At 44.5% G+C, this 21,963-nt stretch overlaps 1 protein-coding gene across 1 annotated transcript in view; it reads right to left on the bottom strand.

Moving 5' to 3' along the window:
- The window catches only part of PRKAR2A (protein kinase cAMP-dependent type II regulatory subunit alpha), a 115,130-nt gene that overhangs the window by 37,586 nt on the left and 55,581 nt on the right, over positions 1-21,963 (bottom strand). Inside the window, exon 3 of the mRNA XM_089684067.1 lies at positions 2,793-2,845. Within this exon, the coding sequence (XP_089540193.1) occupies positions 2,793-2,845 (53 nt within the window). The remainder of the gene's footprint in view (positions 1-2,792; positions 2,846-21,963) is intronic.

Raw genomic sequence — 21,963 nt, 5'->3', positions numbered from 1 at the left:
AAAACATGTGCCGGGTACAAAGGAGCGGAGGACAGCTCAGGGTTCAAAGCATAGTTCAACATAAAACACCCTTTTCGTAATGGCAATCAAAACACAACGCATGCAGATCACACCTGTGTGAGCCACCTCAATAGGAACACATAATATCTAGCCTGTCATGCGAATTCGAGTTTGAAAACACATCCAGAACTGCATTTGTGTAAACCAAGACAGCGCCATTCACACCTGGGCTTTTGGGATCACAACAGAATCCCTGCGATCACAAAATGCAGGCTCAGGTACCATTATTCTCAATGGCACCTAAAACCCGGTACGGTTTTGCCACGATTGTTATGTGGCAAATCGCATCATGTGAAGCCTGTGGCCCAACCGTTGCCTTGTCCCGAGCATTGACAACCCACCCTACGCTTAAAAAAAAAAAAACAAAAAACAAAAAAACACACCTTTAGCTGGCTCCAAAATTCAAAGGCTAATTTGTCAAGCCTTGAGCTAAGCACACCCTCCTGTCTGCATGCCTGGGCTAAGGGCAGATGGCTTTAACCCCTTCATGCCAGCGCCTCCCGACCCTTTAAGGGTTTCAGAAGCCGGGGCGGGGTTTAGGGTCATGTGACCGCCACAACACCGTCACGATTGAGAAAGGACCCAATTGAAAGAGGAGATCCGGACCTTTCCGTGAGTACCACACAGGTGTGCTGGAAGCGCCCAGGGTGCGCGCTCTCAGCACATATGTTCTTTTTTTAATAGAGCGCAAATGTGCGGCCGTTTGGCGTCTAGGCCCAGACGCCGGGAGGCCGCACATTTGCGTTCAGCCGGCGTGAAGAGGTTAAGGAAGCAAATGTTAAATGAAACCTCTGGCCTTACTCAAGATGGCAAAGGCTAGAAAAACTAGGGGAAGTTTTTCAAATAAAATTTTTTTATTAAATTGTGTTTTCATTTTTTGATGTCCAAATACAGTTAAAGTATAACTAAAAGCAAAATATTACACCCTCATTGTCATGTTTATCCTCAGCCCAGGTTCACACTGAAGCTGTGCGGAATTTGCAGCATTTTCTGTGCGAATTCCGCACTGCATCAGAAGCGCACCAAGTTCATGTGACCCGCTGCGGGTGTGTATGCCAAGTTAACAACTCCCCACAAGCGATTCGATGTGCAGAATCTGATCGCATAGGTGTGAATACCCATGCGATCCGATTCTAGTTCAGACCATAAAAAGGGTCCTGCACGTTTTTGGTGCGGGTGCGGTGCGATTAGAGCCATACAAAATGTACGACTCCTATCACACCGCACGCAAATCGTATGTGAGTCGCACAGGAATGCAGTGCGGTTCCTGTGCGAATCACATGTGATATACCGCACCGCATGTATGTGAACCCGGGCTCATTGTCAAAAGCAAAAGTAGTAAATCCCAAAATTCTGGGTCCCCAGAACAGGGGAGGAAAGGAGAAATCTTTCAATGGGAACATTACAGGAGTTCTGATGACACCTCAGTATTCCTTCACTTTGTAAGAATTTCATCTATGGGACGGGAAGTGAAGGGAAATCTCCTTCATGAAGCACGTACAGGGGGAAAAAAAACCTGACAGGGGTTATAACCCTTCCTTTCTCCATCCAAAGTGGAAAAAAATTGCCGTAAGTTCTAATTTAAGTTCTGCTTTAAATGTTGAAACTCACAAAGCAAGGTTTATGATCAATTTGTAAAACATGGAAAAATGGAGACCTTTAACCCCTTCACACCGACGCCTCCCGGCCCTTTAACCCTTTGAGGACCGTAAGATTTTGGAACGCCAAAAGAATCAATTTTTTTTGTTTTTAAAGTTCGTACACTTCAGTTGCTGTAACTAAGCCATTTCATGAAATAATTGGCAAAAAGCTAGATCCACTTGTTGTTTGTTGATAAGAACTAAAATTTTGACTCAAACCAAAAAAAAAAAAAAAAAAAAAAAGTTTTAAGTTCTTAATCAGATGATACACGCAATTAAAAACATGGGACAACTACGTCCCTTGGTCCTCAAAGGGTTAAGAGTTTCAGAAGCCGGGAGGCGGGGTTTAGGGACATGTGACCGCCGTGACGTGCTGTCACATGATCGGGAAAGGTCCCGATCGAAAGAGATCGGGACCTTTCCGTGAGTACCGGACATGTGAGCAGGGAGCGCGCAGGGCGCGTGTGCGCGCGCGCGCTCGGCACATATGTCCTTTAATAGAGCGCAAATGTGCGGCCGCTCAGCGTCTAGGCCCAGATGCCGGGAGGCTGCACATTTGCGTGTGGCTGTTGTGAAGAGGTAAAAAAGGACAACATTCTAAACTTGGGACTCTATACGTTCAAATCTGGTGCGTAGAGCAATATTTTTCTAAAGTGGCCGGTGTACAGACATGAATTAGGCACAGGAGTAGTGAGTTGGGTCCCGATATCCGGCATGGAGCAAAATGTCTTTTTAATTGTACTGCTTGGGGATGGCAGAGCTTGATTTTAGCATTTTGTTTTTCCCTTAGACTCTGGGGCACCCTAAAGTCATATTAGACAGCAATTACATGAATTCTATCTTTAGTAGTTCTTTTAATTGCCATCAGCCACTTTAGGCCACACCCATACTTCCGCCACACCAATTCTTGGGGCTCTTTGGCACGCACTCATTTTTTGCTAGACTATCATAAGTTTTGCCCCGCTGTTCTAGGACAAGGAAAAAAAAAATTATAAAAACAAACCAACATAAAACATTCATTGTCTTTTAGGTGTGACTAAAGTGTGATAAAGCCGTGGGCTGGTGCTGCATAATGAATAGATGCTCATTTACCCGAGGTTCTGTGTCGTCGTCCTCCTCGTCGGGATTAAAGGCTTCAGCACAAACTAATAAAAAGAAAAATAAACAGCACTTTTAATTTCCTTTAGTATTCGGCATTACCATAAAACAAATGAACATCCTAGAAGGAATGCACAGTATTTATCCGCTATATCTGGCATATTACTGAATATTAACCCCTCGCCTACAGGGCACTTATACCCCCTTCCTGCCCAGGCCAATTTCCAGCTCTCAGCGCTGTCACACTTTGAATGACAATTGCGCGGTCATGCAACATTGTACCCATATGAAATTTTTATAATTTTTTTGTGACAGATAGAGCTTTATTTTGGTGGTATTTAAATCACCTCTGGGTTTTTTTTATTTTTTCTTAAACAAACCAAAAACCATTGAAAATTTAGAAAAAAAAGTTTTAGTTTTTGTTATAACATTTTGTAAATAAGTGATTTTTCTTCTTCACTGATGGACACTGATAGGCGGCACTGATGAGGCACTGATAGGCGGCACTGAAAGTCAGCACTGACGGGTGACACTGAAAGGCAGCTCAGATGGGCACTGATAAGTGGCATTGATGTGCACTGGTAGGCACTGATATGTGGCACTGACACAAGGCACTGCTGGGGCTACACTGATCATCAGTGCCCTGATGATCAGTGTACATGTCCCCTCCGCGGAAAAAGCTGATAACCGTCTCTCCTCTCCTCTCGAGCTGTCAGCGTGACAGCTGGAGGAGAGAAATGCCGATAACCGGCATTTCCGTGTTTACATGTGATCAGCTGTGATTGGACACAGCTGATCACATGACCGAGCCGACATCTTCGGCTCTTTCCGTGATTGGTGATCCGCTGTGTCCGAGGGACACAGCGCACCGCCGATCGCCGCGCACTCCCTGAGCCGTGCATTCGCGGTGAGAATGGGAGGACGTCACATGACGTCCTTCCAGAACAAGAGAACCACCTTGCGTTCGTCATATTACTAGATGTCAGGCGGGAGGTGGTTAATGAAGTAAATATCTTACATTTTATGTCATTTAACCACTTGCCTACAGGGCACTTATACCCCCTTCCTGCCCAGGCCAATTTTCAGCTTTCAACGCTGTCACACTTTGAATGACAATTGCACGGTCATGCAACACTGTACCCATATGAAATATTAACCATTTTTTTGAGACAGATAGAGCTTTCTTTTGGTGGTATTTAATCACCTCTGAGTTTACTTTTTGCTAAACAAACCAAAAACTGAAAATTTTTAAAAAATATTTCTTAGTTTTTGTTATAAAATTTTGTAAATAAGTGATTTTTCTCCTTCACTGATGTGCGCTAATGAAGCTGCAGTGATGGGCACTGATAGGTGGCACTGATGAGGCACTGATAGGTGCCACTGATGGGCATTGACAGGCATCACTGATGGGCACTGAAAGGCAGCACTCATATGGCACGAATAGGCGGCACTGAAAGGAAGCTCAGATGGGCACTGATATGTGGCATTGATGTGGCACTGATGGGCATATGACATATGACGTCCTCCCAGAACGAGAGAACCGCCTTGCGCCCGTCATTTCCTTATATAGCGGGCAGGAGGCGGTTAAAGCCCAAGTCAGGCTGCGTGTTGGGAGATTTTGGGTGGTTCTTCACCGTCCAATGTCCTGGAATGCGGGAAGGTCCTTTCCATAAGCTCCATGAGCCGGGCCCTCCTATTCCTTCTGTACTGAAATATATTGTAATTGTACTGTCTCCCTTATATTGTAAATCGTTGCGCAAACTGTTGGCGTGATACAAATCCAGTATTAAAATATTAATGAATATCTTGCACTTCCTAATGATGATCTATTGATAAAAACCGGTCGAGACGCGGCGACCATCTTGGTTCCTATTCACAGGCAGCAAGGCTGAATACACGGAGTGCCAGGCTATGGGCATTTTGCTTGTGAGTTTTATTCTTATAATTTCTCCCCATCAAAGTTTTTATGGTTTTACACTATGGGATGTTTGCTTTTGTTTCTGTTCACATGCTGAAACTTGGTTTACTGCCTGGGAGGAGAGGAGAAAGTTTAAAAAGGCTCGTTTGAAACTACACTGTAATTTATATCCACCCTGGTCATCATCCTATTGGCTACTATCAGCCACATCGAACGATTCCCAGGAAAAAATATTGGTGCCATTCTTGCCAACATGCATTGGGCTAGTCCAGCAATGGGCAAACTACGGCCCGGCGGACCTTTTAATCCGGCCCGCGGAGCTAGGCTCCCGCTAGGCTCCTCTCACAGTCCGCCCTGAAGACCGGTGTAGCATGAAAATCTGTCTCCTATGAGGATCTGTCCCCCTCGACGTATCTGCGCATGTGCCGGAGATCGCCGATCGGCTGCTAATGCCTGAAACTGGCACATGCACAGATACGTCGAGGGGGACAGATCCTCATAGGAGACAGATTTTCATGCTACACCGGAACGGCGCGGGAACACGGCGAGAGGACCGCGCGGAGCAAAGGTAAGTGAATTGACACGGGGGGACTTGGGGACTTAATATGGGGGATGAATTACTATAGGGGGGATGAATTACTATATGGGGGATGAATTACTATAGGGGGGATGAATTACTATAGGGGGGATGAATTACTATAGGGGGGATGAATTACTATAGGGGGGATGAATTACTATAGGGGGGATGAATTACTATAGGGGGGATGAATTACTATATGGGGGATGAATTACTATAGGGGGGATGAATTACTATAGGGGGGATGAATTACTATGCTTACTATGGGGGAATATTACTATACTTACTATGGATGACACATACACATCATTCATCTACTCTTGGTCCGGCCCCCGGGTCCAATATATGAACCCATTGCGGCCCTCAAGTCAAAAAGTTTGCCCACCCCTGGGCTAGTCCCAAACCAGGCCCTTAAGACCAACCAAGAGATAGGTGGTCCACGGCCAACGGTGAGTGCACATCCATGTGGGGCACCGATTGAGCACAGAGGAGCACCTGTCATTTTTTGCACGAAGTTCACCAATTAGTATTCAACACTTCGGCACTTTATTTTTCCGTATTGGGACTGAATGTTACAATTATTCACTTTGCATATGTGACGCAATATTACTCACGTATTGTCAAATTGAATGCACTTCATTTATGCGCGGTTCACATGGTATTTTGTTTTATAAATCCAGTATTAAATAATTATCCTGTACAATGCAGGACTGCTGTTCCTGCATATTATGACCACCTTAGACAGCAGAAACTTGTCAGTAGCGAAGTCAAGAGACATCAGGGAATCGGTCAAACAAAGAGAACAAACCTTCAGGAGCAAGTAACAAGGCAAGTATCTGTACTTATTCCTCCCGAAACCCAGCCAAAGCAGCTTTTCATCCATGCAGTGCAGGGGGAACCCCACCGCATGGCTAAATTTGAAAGCTGTCCAAGTTGGGCTTAACCACTTGTCCCTCCTGAGGATTTACACCCCTTCCTGACCAGGCCTCTTTTTGCTATTCGGCGCTGCACTATTTCAACTGGTAATTGCGCGGTCATGCAATGCTGTACGCAAACAAAATGTATGTCCTTTTTTTCCATACAAATTGAGCTTTCTTTCAGTGGTATTTGATCACCTGTGCGCTTTTTATGTTTCGTGCTATAAACAAAAAAGTCCAAGAAGAAAAAAAAAAAAAAAGAAAAAAAAAAAAAAAGGATTTTTTTTACGTTTGGCTTTAAAAAATATATAGTAAACTCAGTTATTCATAAATTTATTCTGCTACGTGTCTTTAGTAAAAAAAAAAAAAAAAAAAATCCCAATAAGTGTATACCGATTGCTTTGTGTGAAAGTTATAGCGTCTACAATCTATGGTATAGATCAGGGGTGGGCAAACTTTTTGACTTGAGGGCCGCAATGGGTTCATATATTGGACCCGGGGGCCGGACCAAGAGTAGATGAATGATGTGTATGTGTCATCCATAGTAAGTATAGTAATTCATCCCCCATAGTAATTCATCCCCCATATAGTAATTCATCCCCCATATAGTAATTCATCCCCCATAGTAATTCATCCCCCATATAGTAATTCATTCCCCATATTAAGTCCCCAAGTCCCCCCTGTGTCAATTCACTTACCTTTGCTCCGCGCGTTCCTCTCGCCGTGTTCCCGCGCCGTTCTGGTCTTCAGGGCGGACTGTGAGAGGAGCCTAGCTCCCCTCACGTTCGTCACGCTGCCCCGCCTACACACATCCTGACAGTATCACGCTCCGCAGGCCGGATTAAAAGGTCCGCCGAGCCGTATACGGCCCGCAGTTTGCCCACTGCTGGTATAGATACTGCAATTTACGCCATTTTTTTTGCTCTACAGCGCTACACTAGTTTTACTGACATGCAATACGGTACATAAAAGAAATATATGTCCTTTTCTTCACACAAATAGAGCTTTCGGTGGTATTTGATCACGTGTGCGCCTATTTTTTGCGCTATAAACAAAAAAGACCATAAATTAAAAAATATAAATATATATATATATATATTCTCATTTGTCAAAAAATATCCAAAAAAACTAAAATTTCATCAAAATGTATTTTGCTACACGTTTTTGGTATAAAAAAAAATCCCAATACGTGTATATTGATTGCTTTGTGTGAAAGTTATAATGTCTACAATCTATGGTACAGATAATGGAATTTACGCAGCTTTTACTTTCTGACCACCCATCACATTTCTTGAGGTGTTTAAATACCAGAAAAGTACAAACACCCCCAAATGGCCCCTTTTCGGAAAGTAGATACCCCAAGTTATCTGCTGATCGGCATAATGAGTTCATGGAGGATTAACTTTTTTTCCACAAGTTTATGGAAAAAATATAAATATATTTCTCGCACAAGCCATGGGTATATGTGGCATTACACCCCAAAATACATTCTGCTACTTCTACCGAGCATGGCGATACCACGTGTGAGACTTTTTTGGAGCCTAGCCACATACAGGAGCCTGAAATCCAATGACCACTTCGAAAGCTTGAAGGTGAGTAACTTCCTCATTTCACTTCCTCACTACCGATCACTATTTCGGAGGCCCTGAAATGCCAGGATAGCACCAACTACCCCCAACATGACCCCTTTTTGGCAAGTAGACACCCCAATAATTTTAAAAAAAGGAATGGTAAGTATTTTGCAGATCTATTTTTTTTCTCACAAGGTTTTGAAATATTAAGAAGAAAAGAAAAAATATGTTTTTGTTTTCGTTCATTTTCCAAAAACAAGTAGCCCTCCTCCCCATCGGTGATTGTCAGTAATCAACGGGCGCCGGCGGGTAATCACTAGCCGGGACCTGGTGATTGACAGCTGCAAACGGCTGCGTGGCTCGCATGCGCCCCCTACCCAGAAATGCAAAATCACGTGTGTGTGATTTTGCACACTTGTGCCGCCCTGTAGCAGTATTTCTGCTATAGGGCGGTTGGGAAGGGGTTAAAGTGGAATTTTGTGCAACATAAAAATTACATTATGAAGCCTGTCACTTGGTTTAACTAAGCAGTTTTTTTTGAGTCCCCAGTGCAATACTAATATTGTCACCAGCTGAGCCTGCCCAATAGATGTGCTGATTGTCCTATCTTGTAAAAGGCTGGGCTGTTCATCAAAAGTATTGGTTATAGGTTTGGGACAAACAGCGTAACACTGCAGGGGTTGAGGAGAACTGCAGCACCGCTGTGAATTTTACTGGAATTCTAACAGTATTGTCACCTGGTAAAGGAAGTGCAAAAATATTATACTGTCAAGAACAACAGGCAACAAAGCCACGTTATAGTGAGAGTCAGAAAAACAAAAACCGTTAAAGCTAGATACAGACTGCCCATAGTTCCAAATTAGGCCCCTTTCACGCGGGGCCAACTCCGCCTGCTGTCCTGCTGTCCGGGATCCGTTTGCTGATCTCTGCTGAGCAGGCAGATGACAGGTCTGTGTCCACTCTGACAGACACTGCTCGCTCTCCTCTATGGACAGTCAGACGTAAACTGACTGCCTGTCTGTTTACACCCGACTGCCATCTGATCCAACACACAGAGAGAGGGGAGCAGATCCCCATTTGTTTGCTTTAAGGAAATTGGAATAGGTGTAGGTGGGTGTAACGGGCACGTCTGTTTACACCCGCAGCTCCATAAAGAATAAAGCAGAGTCCGATGAGATCCGCCTGAAAAAAAAAAAAAAAAAAAAATGGACAGTTGGACCCAATCGGAACGTTCATGTGAAAAGGGCATTAAAGGTGAACTTTTTGAACCATGTTACACTTGTATCTAGGGTGCAACATAATGCACATATCCGCACCCACACCACCCCCCACCTGTGACAGCATGCAGGGGTTCCTCTTCCCCACAGCCGCTGTCCCTGCCCGACCAGTCACATCATTCATTCACATTCAAACTAACTACAAGTTCTGTCTGCCACCCTGGCAGATGGACTTTTAGTTCTTGGACTAGGAGCGTGGTAATCAGCACACTCATACATCCTCCAGTTCTGCAACTGAAAGCTAGTACAGAGGTAGGGGGACAGAGAGCAGGAAGAAGTGTCTGCAGTAGCCCAACATTGCACCCATAATCCACTGATAAAGGATGCACTGCAGGTGCCTTTAAAAAAAATAAATAAATGCACATCTTTTTTGCAAGGAGGAAAAAAAAAAAAGTGCATTTACTTTTTTTTTTTTTCTTTTTAAAGGAACCTGCAGTGCATCCTTTATCAGTGGATTATGGGTGCAATGTTGGGCTACTAAGGCTGCACTGCAGGTTCATTCATATATATATATACATACATACACACACACACACACACATACATACATATATACACACACATCTCTCTCCCCCCCTCTATATATCTCCCTCCCTCTATATATATATATATATATATATATATATATATACACATATATACACACATATATACACACATATATATATATACATATATATATATATATATATATATATATATATATATATATATATATATATATATATATATATATATATACACACACACACACACACACACACACATCTCTCTCTCCCCCTCTATATATCTCCCTCTCTCCATATATATATATAGATATATATCTATATAGATATCTATATATCTATATCTATATCTATATAGATATCTATATATCTATATCTATATAGATATCTATATATCTATATCTATATAGATATCTATATCTATATCTATATCTATATCTATATCTATATCTATATCTATATCTATATCTATATCTATATCTATCTATCTATATCTATCTATATATATATATATCGATCTCTATATCTATCTTTTTTTTTTTTTCCTTGGAAAAAGATACATTTATTCCGTTCGTTTTTTTGTTTTTTTTTAAGGTGGACCTACCCTTTAATTTCTTGTAAAGCTGGGCATTGCTGGCAGGATAAAAGCAACCCATGTTCCTAATTTTGTGCATTGCTTGTGATACATCTTCTAGGGGCGATAGCAAGCACCTCCAGCTGTTAGAAATGCTTGTGATCGCACTGCAAGATTTTACAACTTGCTGGAAAACATCCCTGCGAGCGGGACCAATTCTTCGCAGAAAACTCGAGGAAAGAATAGTTGCCATCTCAGTCAGGCAAAAATAAATATACTATGAGCAGGTCCTTGTACTTGCTCAGCTAAAGGCAAATTTATCTCAGTTTTCTTAAAGATCTGCTCATGGATAATAAAGAACTGCCAAATCTCATCTGTCGCCGGTATCCATTGTTATCTTTCCATTTAAAGCACGAAGATACTTAATTCTAGATTACACCAGATCTAATCCAGAGAGCAGGAGACTCCTCTGAGCTGCAATACGGATTTCACAGAGGTGAGCAAAAGGTGGTCAACAAATGAGAATATTTTCAGTCTATTTACTTTCAAGCAGCAAGATAGATTTTATAGGCCGACAGCCCACCCGGGCCCAGAAGTCAGACTTATGCAGGCCATAGACGGGTCGTTTATCGGCCGAATTTTTGTCCGCACGAAAAATCGGCCGATATTCACGCCGTTAGTGGGGCAATGCCGTCGACTGTTTTTCGCGGATCTTTTCGTTTCTTTTTAATCAGTCATGCTGGAAAATCCACCAAAAAAGGCCATTTTTCGTCAGCATTGGTGGCAGCATCCATGGCAGGAACAACCGATTTTTTGTTTATCGGCTGACAATTCGGCCGATAAACGGCCCGTCTATGGCCTGCATAAGGGATGATTTCAATTGCAGTACTGTAGTTTCAGTGGCACCTCATCCCCTAAACCAGGGCTGTGAAACTGGCGGCCCTCCAGCTGTTGCAAAACTACAAGTCCCATCATGCCTCTGCCTTTGGGAGCCATGCTTGTAACGGTCAATCTTGCAGTGCCTCATGGGACTTGTAGTTTGGCAACAGCTGGAGGGCCGCCAGTTTGTTGACACCCGTGATCTAAACGCAGTGAACAGAATGATAGAAGAGGAACATGATGCAAGGAGAAAAAAAAAAAAATCTAAGGCTCAAGAACCTAATGCTTACATTTACTCATAGGGATGAGCTTCAGGTTCTGGCCAACCCCGCTGCTGTTGGAATGGGCTAAATCCGGCCCATTTGCCCACCTGAACTGCTACAGCGAATGTCATCCAGTGGCAATATTACCACCACCGCTGAATTTATAAAACTTGTCTGAGGTTTCAGAAAAAAAAAAAAAAGTGGAGAGCTAAAGTTACACTCTGCAGAGATTATTAAAGAGAGCTCAGAGAGCGGATTGGAGGGAAGAGACATGCCCCCCTCCACACAGCTCACAGAAACAAAGCTGAGGCTGTCAATCTGCTGGAGATCCCTCCCGTCACCATTTTTCTCTTTGCGTCAGGAAAACTTGTCAGAAAGAACTCAAGCTGATTGAGGAAGGAGACAGCAGACAAATGACACCTAGTGCTCTGGACCAAGACAAATACACCCTATAGAGGGATATGCTTTGTTCATATTTCATTTCTGAGGTGTACAACCACTTGAAGACTTAATAAAGGACCCACAACCCTGCACTGAATTTTTTTTTTCTTTGCATTTGTACATGTCCTCCCATGCCATTATTTTTGGAAAGCTAGCAAATTGGCCTTACAGTGTTACTAAACCCAGCATTCACTGTATCCGGTCTCCCCGGGCCCCGCACTCACTGTATCCGGTCTCCCCGGGCCCCGCACTCACTCTATCCGGTCTCCCCGGGCCCCGCACTCACTCTATCCGGTCTCCCCGGGCCCCGCACTCACTCTATCCGGTCTCCCCGGGCCCCGCACTCACTCTATCCGGTCTCCCCGGGCCCCGCACTCACTCTATCCGGTCTCCCCGGGCCCCGCACTCACTCTATCCGGTCTCCCCGGGCCCCGCACTCACTCTATCCGGTCTCCCCGGGCCCCGCACTCACTCTATCCGGTCTCCCCGGGCCCCGCACTCACTCTATCCGGTCTCCCCGGGCCCCGCACTCACTCTATCCGGTCTCCCCGGGCCCCGCACTCACTCTATCCGGTCTCCCCGGGCCCCGCACTCACTCTATCCGGTCTCCCCGGGCCCCGCACTCACTCTATCCGGTCTCCCCGGGCCCCGCACTCACTCTATCCGGTCTCCCCGGGCCCCGCACTCACTCTATCCGGTCTCCCCGGACCCCGCATTCACTATAAACGGTCTCCCCGGACCCTGCATTCACTATAAACGGTCTCCCCGGACCCTGCATTCACTATATCCGCTCTCCCCGGACCTCGCATTCACTATATCCGCTCTCCCCGGACCCTGCATTCACTCTATCCGCTCTCCCCGGACCCTGCATTCACTATATCTGGTCTCCCACAGTACACACAACATGGAAATGCAATTATTTTAGTAAATATAAACTGCTTTTCTCATCAGCAGTATAGAGCAGTCTTGTGAATTCTATCAGTGTCCAGCCCAGCACTAGCTAAAGCTTGTAGGAGTAGTTTTCTCTCTGCTCTAGGAAGATGTAGAACCCCTGACTTCTGTCTGGACATTGCTGACTGGCCCTGTGCATGCACTCCCCCAAGACAAAAAAAAACAAAAAACACCTCTCTAGCAATACACACCAAACTATGTGCAGAAGGGCTATGGGTTCAGTCTGTATCAGGTGGTCATTTCAACAAGAGAAGACAGGATCAAACAGCATTTTTACACAATGCAGAGGATTAACCCCTTAGGTTCCACAGTGAGTATAACAAGCATGCTTTACTGCATCTACAGACTGATTGTACTGTTGTGGGTTCAGTAACACTTTAAAAGACCAGGTAAAAAAAAAATATATATTTGGCTCTGATAGACTTTCATGGGGTTCAGGCGCTTTGTTCAGGGTTTGTTAATATCAGGTTAGGTTCAAGGATCCTTCCATAAACTGAACCCAACCCAGTTCACTAATCAAGATTTAATAATAGTTGTGAACTCCCATTGCTACGATTGCAAAAATAACTGCAGGTTAAAGTCTGTCATCCATGGGGGGGTCATAAAATGATGTTTGCTGGCAGTAGGAGATTGCTATTCAGAATACAGAGATGGAATATTTCCTTGTATAGGAAAACTGCTATATGGAGTTTAAAAACCAGAGAGACCTTTAACATGATCGGCCTCAATTATTTTTTTTTCCTCATCCAGGATAAAGCAACGCGTTTTATTTTAATGTCATCATCCACTGACACAAGAGAGTCAAATTTAGCAATTTGATTCCAGACTACACTACACAGTGTTTACACTGAAATCCCAAATTAGATCTGAACTACATAATGACCCCAAAGTATAACTAAAAGGCAAGGTTTTTATTGCTGTCTGTGCCCCCATTAGGGGGATTCACAATCTCTCTTTGCCCTGTTTACCATTATCATTGAAAGTAAAAGAAAATTCCACATTTTGGGTTGTCCCCAGAAAAGTAAGAGCAGAAATCTTCCAATGGGGACATCAGTTGGGCAGCACAGTGGCTAAATGGTTAGCACTTCCGCCTGGCAGTACTAGGGTCGTTGGTTCGAATCCCAGCCATGGCACCTCCTGCCTGGAGTTTGCATGTTCTCCCTGTGCCTGCGTGGGTTTCCTCCGGGTGCTCCGGTTTCCTCCCACACTCCAAAGACATGCTGGTAGGTTAATTGGCTCCGGTCTAAATTGTCCCTAGTATGTGTATGTATGAATGTGAGTTAGGGACCTTAGACTGTACACCCCTTGAGGGTTAGGGACCTTAGACTGTACACCCCTTGAGGGTTAGGGACCTTAGACTGTACGCCCCTTGAGGGTTAGGGACTGATGTGAATGTACAATATATATATGTAAAGTGCTGCGTAAATTGACAGCGCTAAATAAGTACCTGAAATAAATACCGTATTTTCCGGCTTATAAGACAACTTTTTAACCCATGAGAGTCTTCTCAAAAGTCGGGGGTCGTCTTATACACCGGTATACGGCATGCTGACACTTCCGAGCTGGTTCCGAGCTGGTGTCAGGGCGGCACTTTTTAGGGGGGGCGGCGAGGTGCCGCTGCCCCCCCCCCTTCCAACGGAAGGGACACTAAGTACAGGGGCGGGCAGGGGGCTGATGTTTCTTACCTGGCTCCGGTCCCATCCCACGATGATCCAGTCCAGGAAGCACGACTGGTCCTTCATTCAGCTCGGCGGCTCGATGTTCGCGCAGCCGCTCGGCTCCACCTCCTCACCGGTGATTGGGCGCCAGAACTGTAGCTCAGGAAAGGCACACAGGCGACCAATCACCAGCGAGGAGGCGGAGCCAATCTGCCCTGCGAAAATCAAGCGAGAGAGCGGCCGGTAAGTGTGCCATGCAGATGGTGCTGCTGCAACCACCATGCTGGAACAGGGGTCAGCAAATGTCATTGGTGTCAGTGGAATAGTGCCCCATCATTGGTGTCACTGATACTAATGATGGGGCATTATTCCTCCTCCCTACTGACACCAACGACGGGGCACTATTCCTCCCCCCCCCCCCCAGCTGACACCGACGGGGCACTATTCCTCCCACTGACACCAATGATGGGGCGCTATTCCTCCCACTGACACCAATGATGGGGCGCTATTCCTCCCACTGACACCAATGATGGGGCGCTATTCCTCCCACTGACACCAATGATGGGGCGCTATTCCTCCCACTGACACCAATGATGGGGCGCTATTCCTCCCACTGACACCAATGATGGGGCGCTATTCCTCCCACTGACACCAATGATGGGGCGCTATTCCTCCTACTGACACCAATGATGGGGCGCTATTCCTCCCACTGACACCAATGATGGGGCGCTATTCCTCCCACTGACACCAATGATGGGGCGCTATTCCTCCCACTGACACCAATGATGGGACGCTATTCCTCGCACTGATACCAATGATGGGGCACTATTCCTCCCACTGACACCAATGATGGGGCACTATTCCTCCCACTGATACCAATGATGGGGCATTATTCCTCCCACTGACACCAATGATGGGGCACTATTCCTCCCACTGACACCAATGATGGGGCACTATTCCTCCCACTGACACCAATGATGGGGCACTATTCCTCCCACTGACACCAATTTTTTACATTGACTAGTAGGTGCCTCATTTCCCACCCTCGGCTTATACTCGAGTCAATAGTTTTTCCCAGTTTTTTGTGGTAAAATTAGGTACCTCGGCTTATATTCGGGTCGGCTTATACTCGAGTATATACGGTATATCTCCACAATGGGACACAGATGTAAAAAAAAAAACCCGACGGGTTATAACCCTTCATCTAAAATGAACATATTTTGTCTATAGTTCTACTATATACAAACTAGAATCACACATGTAAAGAAACAGAATGGAAGTACTTGCTACAAGAATCATCTGCCCTTACTCAAGATGGCTACAGGCAGAAACGCTAAGGAGTATTTTTCTAAGTGATTTCTCAGCAAACTAAAGCATGGAGACAAGGATGGAGGAGTTTGCTTTGAATACCAACAATGAGTTAAATGTGTATTTTGGTTTGTGGTGCTCAGCAGTGCAGTTCCGCTTTAAGTTCCTTGTTTTGGGATCACAGTTGTATAGTACAGAAGATGGGAGAGAAAACCTGAAATTCTGCACACACTGTATCCATCACACAATCTGACCCATATGTTCGTGATCATTACCCAGATGATGCCCATCCTGCTTGTAAGACCACCCAAATACCTCTCCTGATACTCCTTAAAGCCCGTCTGGGATACATTGTAAAGCAGTATTAAACCCTAAACCAAAAATGTAATATTGCAGCTCACCAATCCTTAGATGTGGTGGCTGCATTAGTTGTCATCTATTTTCAAGCTTTTCCCCGTTTCCACTAGGTCAGTGGTCGGCAAGCCGCGGCTCGCGAGCCACATGCGGCTCTTTACACGCTTTAATGCGGCTCTTGTGTGCCGGGCGCCCGCTCCCCTCCCTCCTCTCGGGCGGCAGGGACTCTGCAGCGTGATCCGAAAAAAAAAAAAAAACAGCCAGGGCAGCGCGCTCAAATGCAATGATTGGCCAGTCTCGCTGCCACTCACATCCTGATAGCCAGTGATTGGCTGTCAGGATGTGTGTAGGCGGGGCAGCGTGACGAACGCGAGAGGAGCTAGGCTGAAGTCCGCCCTGAAGACCGGAACGGCGCGGGAACACGGCGAGAGGAACGCGCGGAGCAAAGGTAAGTGAATTGACACAGGGGGGACTTGGCTTACTACTTGCTACTTACTTACTACTACTATATGGGGGATGAATTACTATAGGGGGGATGAATTACTATAGGGGGGATGAATAGGGGGGATGAATAGGGGGGATGAATAGGGGGGATGAATTACTATAGGGGGGATGAATAGGGGGGATGAATTACTATAGGGGGGATGAATAGGGGGGATGAATTACTATAGGGGGGATGAATATGGGGGGATGAATTACTATAGGGGGGATGAATTACTATAGGGGGGATGAATTACTATAGGGGGGATGAATTACTATAGGGGGGATGAATTACTATAGGGGGGATGAATTACTATAGGGGGGATGAATTACTATAATGGGGGATGAATTACTATAATGGGGGATGAATTACTATAATGGGGGATGAATTACTATAATGGGGGATGAATTACTATAATGGGGGATGAATTACTATAATGGGGGATGAATTACTATAATGGGGGATGAATTACTATAATGGGGGATGAATTACTATATGGGGGATGAATTACTATAAAAACTTATTGAAACTAAAAACAGTGTACTATCCTATGTATTTTCAGTTTTAAAAATGTGGCTCTCAAAATAAATTTCAATCGTGGTTTTGGCGAGATTTGGCTCAGTTGAAAAAAAAAAAGGTTGCCCACCACTGGCCTAGGTGATCTGGCCAGTAACACTCTGGATGAAAGAGCAACAGATACACCTTTGGACAGCAGCATGATTAATCTGGGGGGAGGGGATGTTCTAGCAGATTAAGATACACTAGAACTGAAGCCAAACTCCAGCTCACACCTTACATTCAGTTCCAGCAGTATTTTCTTCTTTTGGGATAAAGGTTGTACATAAATAAAAGCTGATCATTGTAAGCACCCGTCAGTGGTAAATGGTTAACTGCTATATTTGCAGGAGAGCTTGTGTTGAAAAATAAAAAAAATTAAAAAAATAAAATAAAAATTACAGGCCGGATCAGAATTTAAGGATTTTCCCCTTTATTTTCACCTGATGATCTGGCCTGTAATTTTTTTTTTTTTAATAATTTTTTTTTGTTAAAGCCATGCTTTAGTTTGCTGAGAAATCACTTAGAAAAATACTCCTTAGCGTTTCTGCCTGTGGCCATCTTGAGTAAGGGCAGATGATTCTTGTAGTAAGTACTTCCATCCTTTTTTTTACATGTGTGATTCTAGTTTGAAATTCTTAAAAGGAAAACTAATACAGCCACCACATCTAAGTATTGGTAAAGCTGCAATATGATAAAATGTTTGCTTTTGGGTTTATTACCAATTTAAAGTGATTTTTTTTTTCCCAAAAACGAACCTTTTTATAAACATGTTTATACTTACCTTGTTCCATTGCACAGAGAGGCCGCAAACCTTCTCTTGTCACCCACCAGCGCTCCTGGCCCCTCCTCTCTGTCCAGTGCCCCAAGGGGAAGCTGCCTCCCATGGGGGCACTCGAGAGCACTCCTGCTGCGTCCATTGACAGACAGTGGGACTGGGCTTCGCGGCTCCCCTCCCCCCGGCTCCCTCGTTATTGGCTTTGATTGACAGCACTAGGAGCCAATGGCTCCCCCTGCTCCAGCAAAGCCAGCGAGATATGAAAGTGAGGGGAGAGATCTTCAGACGTGCACGACGCTGGATCAAATTTGGGCTCAGGTAAGTAAAAAAGGGCGAGAGGGGATGCTGATGCCTAAACAGTTTACCTTAATGTAAGCAATGCATTAAGGTAAAAAAAAAGTTTAGGCTTTAAACCGACTTTAACATTCAAGCCAGAAGTTTAGCCAAACAGAATTTGCTAAAGGTCAGCAATTACTATTTCTCAATCAGGTTTTCTTTCAAATCTAGTGGCTGCCTTTGGCACTTCCCTTACTAACCAGCGCTCAACGCATGACTTGCCTAGTGGCATCAACAGCACAGAACGATGCAAAATATGTCACGTCTTGTTTCCCATCAACGGTTTAACGACAAGTATTGGCATTAGCAACTTCAATTCGAAAAGAAGCGGAGAGCCGATTACTGCCTATGTTTCCTAGAGTCAGCGTTAAAAAGAAGACATTATCTGAGAAGTACCGCGCTCTGCCGGTAATGACAATCCTGTACAACGTTTCTTCTGAGACCCCTTTAAGGAAGGTCACCGGAAAAAGTGTTCTCCTTTCGTGAACGTCGAAAAATTCTCCATTTTGGTAGCAGGCTTGTGATTTTCACAGAGGCCTCCCTTTATCAGAGGCCTTGCTGCAATAGAAGGTCACAGCAGCTGTTATCACAACCTCAGGATTCTACAGCTAAAGAACAAATTGGTGTTTTTCTTTTGTATTAGCCTTGGGGATGGGGAAAGGATTCCTGCAGCAAGGTCAAAATAGAAAAATGTGCTAATGTTCGCTGGAAGAATTGTTTTTTTTTTTTTTTTTTTTAACCACTTGCCATCCGGCCGCTGTATATAAACGGCCGGATGGTGGCAGTGCAGGGGCGGGTTGACGTTCATAAATGGCGCTCACCATTTTGGATTGGGCGGCATCAAGAAGCAGTGTGCAAAGTAACAGAGCGCACGGGCCTAGTGCATTACCTTCAGAAAATGATTTTTATTGAATAAAAAGTAGTATACTGACAAGAGAATAAAATCAAAGGCACATCACAAAAGAGACAGCATGGTCCAATCTCCCAAGATGGTGGCTGTTGGGGGACTGTAGGCCTCCAAATGGCTGACGCGTTTCGAGGCAGAACCTCTTCCTCAGAGCCAACATCTTTTGCACCAAAAAGCACCGAGATTCATGTTATGGAGGATGGGTGGGGTGGTTTGGGTTTTTGGGGATGCATATGAGACCATGCGATTGCTTAACTAAAACTGGAGTGCAAAATCTGGTGCAGCTGTGCATGGGAGCCAGTCAGCGTCTAACTTCAGCTTGTTCAATTAACCTCTTCACGCCGGCCGAACGCAAATGTGCGGCCTCCCAGCGTCTGGGCCTAGACGCCGAGCGGCCGCACATTTGCGTTCTATTAAAAAAAAAAAAAAAAAAAAAAAAAAAAAAAGACGTGCTGAGAGTGCACGCTCCCAGCACACATGTCCGGTACTCAAGGAAAGGTCCCGATCTCCTCTTTCGATCGGGACCTTTCCCGATCATGTGACGGCGTGTCACAACGGTCACATGACCCTATACCCCACCTCCCGGTTTCTGAAACCCTTAAAAGGCCGGGAGGCGCCGGCATGAAGGGGTTAAGCTTTAACCAGAAAAAAAAAAAACCTGGAAGCCGATTGGTTTCTATGCAGAGTTGCACCAGATTTTGCGCTCCAGTTTTAGTAAGACTCCATTTACACTTGTGTGAATTCCAAAATCACGTGATTTTCAGTGTGAATTTCATGCAACTTTGGATGAGTGCGACTTTGAACAAGGATGATTGTTTGCGCTCTACAAAGTCGCACACAAGTCGAATGTATATCATTCAGGTGCGACTTTGGAGTGTTTATACTGAAGTCTATGGCATAAAATTTCTGACCAAAGTAGTGCAGGAACTACACAGCTTGCACAGATATAAATGGTACTCAATAGGAAACATGGGGTGCGAATTGCCATGCAACTTTGGACCCCAAAATCACATGACAAGATGCACAAGTGTTAATGAGCTCTTACTCAACTCCCATGCCGCCTTTAACACCCTAAATGGGTGCAACATGAAACGTGTTCTACAGCTGGTCACAGACAATTTTCCTGTTCAGCCAGCAGGGTGAAAAAAAAAAAAGTGTAAGGTAGATGGAGGAATCTCTCTAACCCCATGCTCCCCCCTTGACCAGGAAATTGTATTCCAGCAGTGGGAATCTCCGCTGTCACAACACACAGACAAGGACAGGAATGGCCACACACGGATCAAATTTAGATCCGTCTACGGCCAGTTTTAGCCTTTAACCACCTCCTGTCCGGCCGTTATATATAAACGGCCGGACGGTGGCAGTGATGGGTCGGGTGGCCGTTTATAAACAGACTCCCCACCCCCTGCTTGTGCGTGCTCCCTGGGAGTGCGCAGCACCGCGATCCGGTGCCCGCTGTGTCCTCCGGACACAGTGGAACATCGATCATATGGGACCTCTGTGCGAGGTCCCAATCAGTGATCACATGCAGAGTAGTAAGCAAGATGTCACTTCTGACTTTGCTTACTACGTGTGAAATCTGTGAATGATCACAGAGGTCACATGGTACAAGGCTACTCACAACAGCCTTGTACCATGTGACAAGCTGTGACCAATCACAGCTCACACAGTAGTTCTCAATGGCTGCAAGAATGCAGTCAGAAAGGAGAAATGATTTCTTTTACAACTTTTATGGGTGTAAAAGCAATCACTGTTAAAAAAAAAAATAAATCATCACCCCCCACACAAGTAGTGACACTGTACTGCTAGGGTGACAGTATGTAAAAAAAACAAAACAACAAATATAAACAAAAAATAAAAATATAAAAAGTTTAAAAATTATAATTCTTGGTTATAAACTAATTTGGATTTTTTTTTCTATACTAAAAAGATAACGGAATACATTTTGGCCAAGATTTATGATGAAATATTATTTGCAAAATTTTATAAGAAAAACACTTTTCAAAACTTTTTGACTTTTTCATTTTCTTAGCATTAAAAATAAAAATCCCAGCGGTGAATAAATACCACCAAAATAAAGCTTTATCTGTCTTAAAAAAAATGCTACAAAATTCATATGGGTACAGTGTTGCATGACCGCGCAATTGTCAAAGTGCGATAGCGCTGAAAGTTGAAAATTGGCCTGGGCAGGAAGGGGGGTGAAAGTGTCCGGACTGGAAGTGGTTAATGGATAGGTTCGAGGCAGGTAAGTGTACTGAGAAAGTCTGCGTTGCACATGTGATCTCATGATCACTGATGCAATGCTTTACAGACAAATGTAAAAATAATAAATGCACATTTTACCACCTACAAAAAGATGCGTTTTTTTTTTTTTTTTTTACACAAAGATAAAGGTCTCTAACACCTCCACCGGTTTATGAAAGGTTTCCACACAAGGCCAGATAAACACCGCAATCCTCCTCCAATCCAACATCTTGGAAAGCAGACCCCCCCCCCACTGCAAACCTGACCACAACTTACAGACAGCACTTAGTCCTTCAATCCAAGCTGTGTCCATAAACAATTTTTTTTGTTAGAACGTTTGTCAGGTATCATTGCTGCGCCTGGTAAATTCACCCTTTGTGTCCTGATGAATATCATTAGAAAGTGGTGGGAAGTAGAACATTTTATGGATGGGACCAAAACAAGCGGTAAGGGTAATTGCCCTGAAACCGAATACAACGGCTCAAAGATCACATATTGCCGTACATGACAGATTCTGAGCGATCTCACAGCTCAAACACAACCACTAGGATGAAAAAAAAAAAAAAAAAAATAGTCTTCAAAAGCATCGGGACACTGTTACCCTCTATGACCCCCCCCCCCCCACACTAATTGTTTATCTTATAAAAGGAAATAATTGCTTTGACCTGTA

The sequence above is a fragment of the Staurois parvus genome, unplaced genomic scaffold, assembly GCF_062004578.1.
Source record: "Staurois parvus isolate SC_StPar_1 unplaced genomic scaffold, SC_StPar_1.0 ptg000335l, whole genome shotgun sequence".
Classification (NCBI taxonomy): Eukaryota; Metazoa; Chordata; class Amphibia; order Anura; family Ranidae; genus Staurois; species Staurois parvus.
The sequence above is the reverse complement of the archived record's forward strand: the minus strand, read 5'-3'. Positions and strand labels throughout refer to the sequence as shown.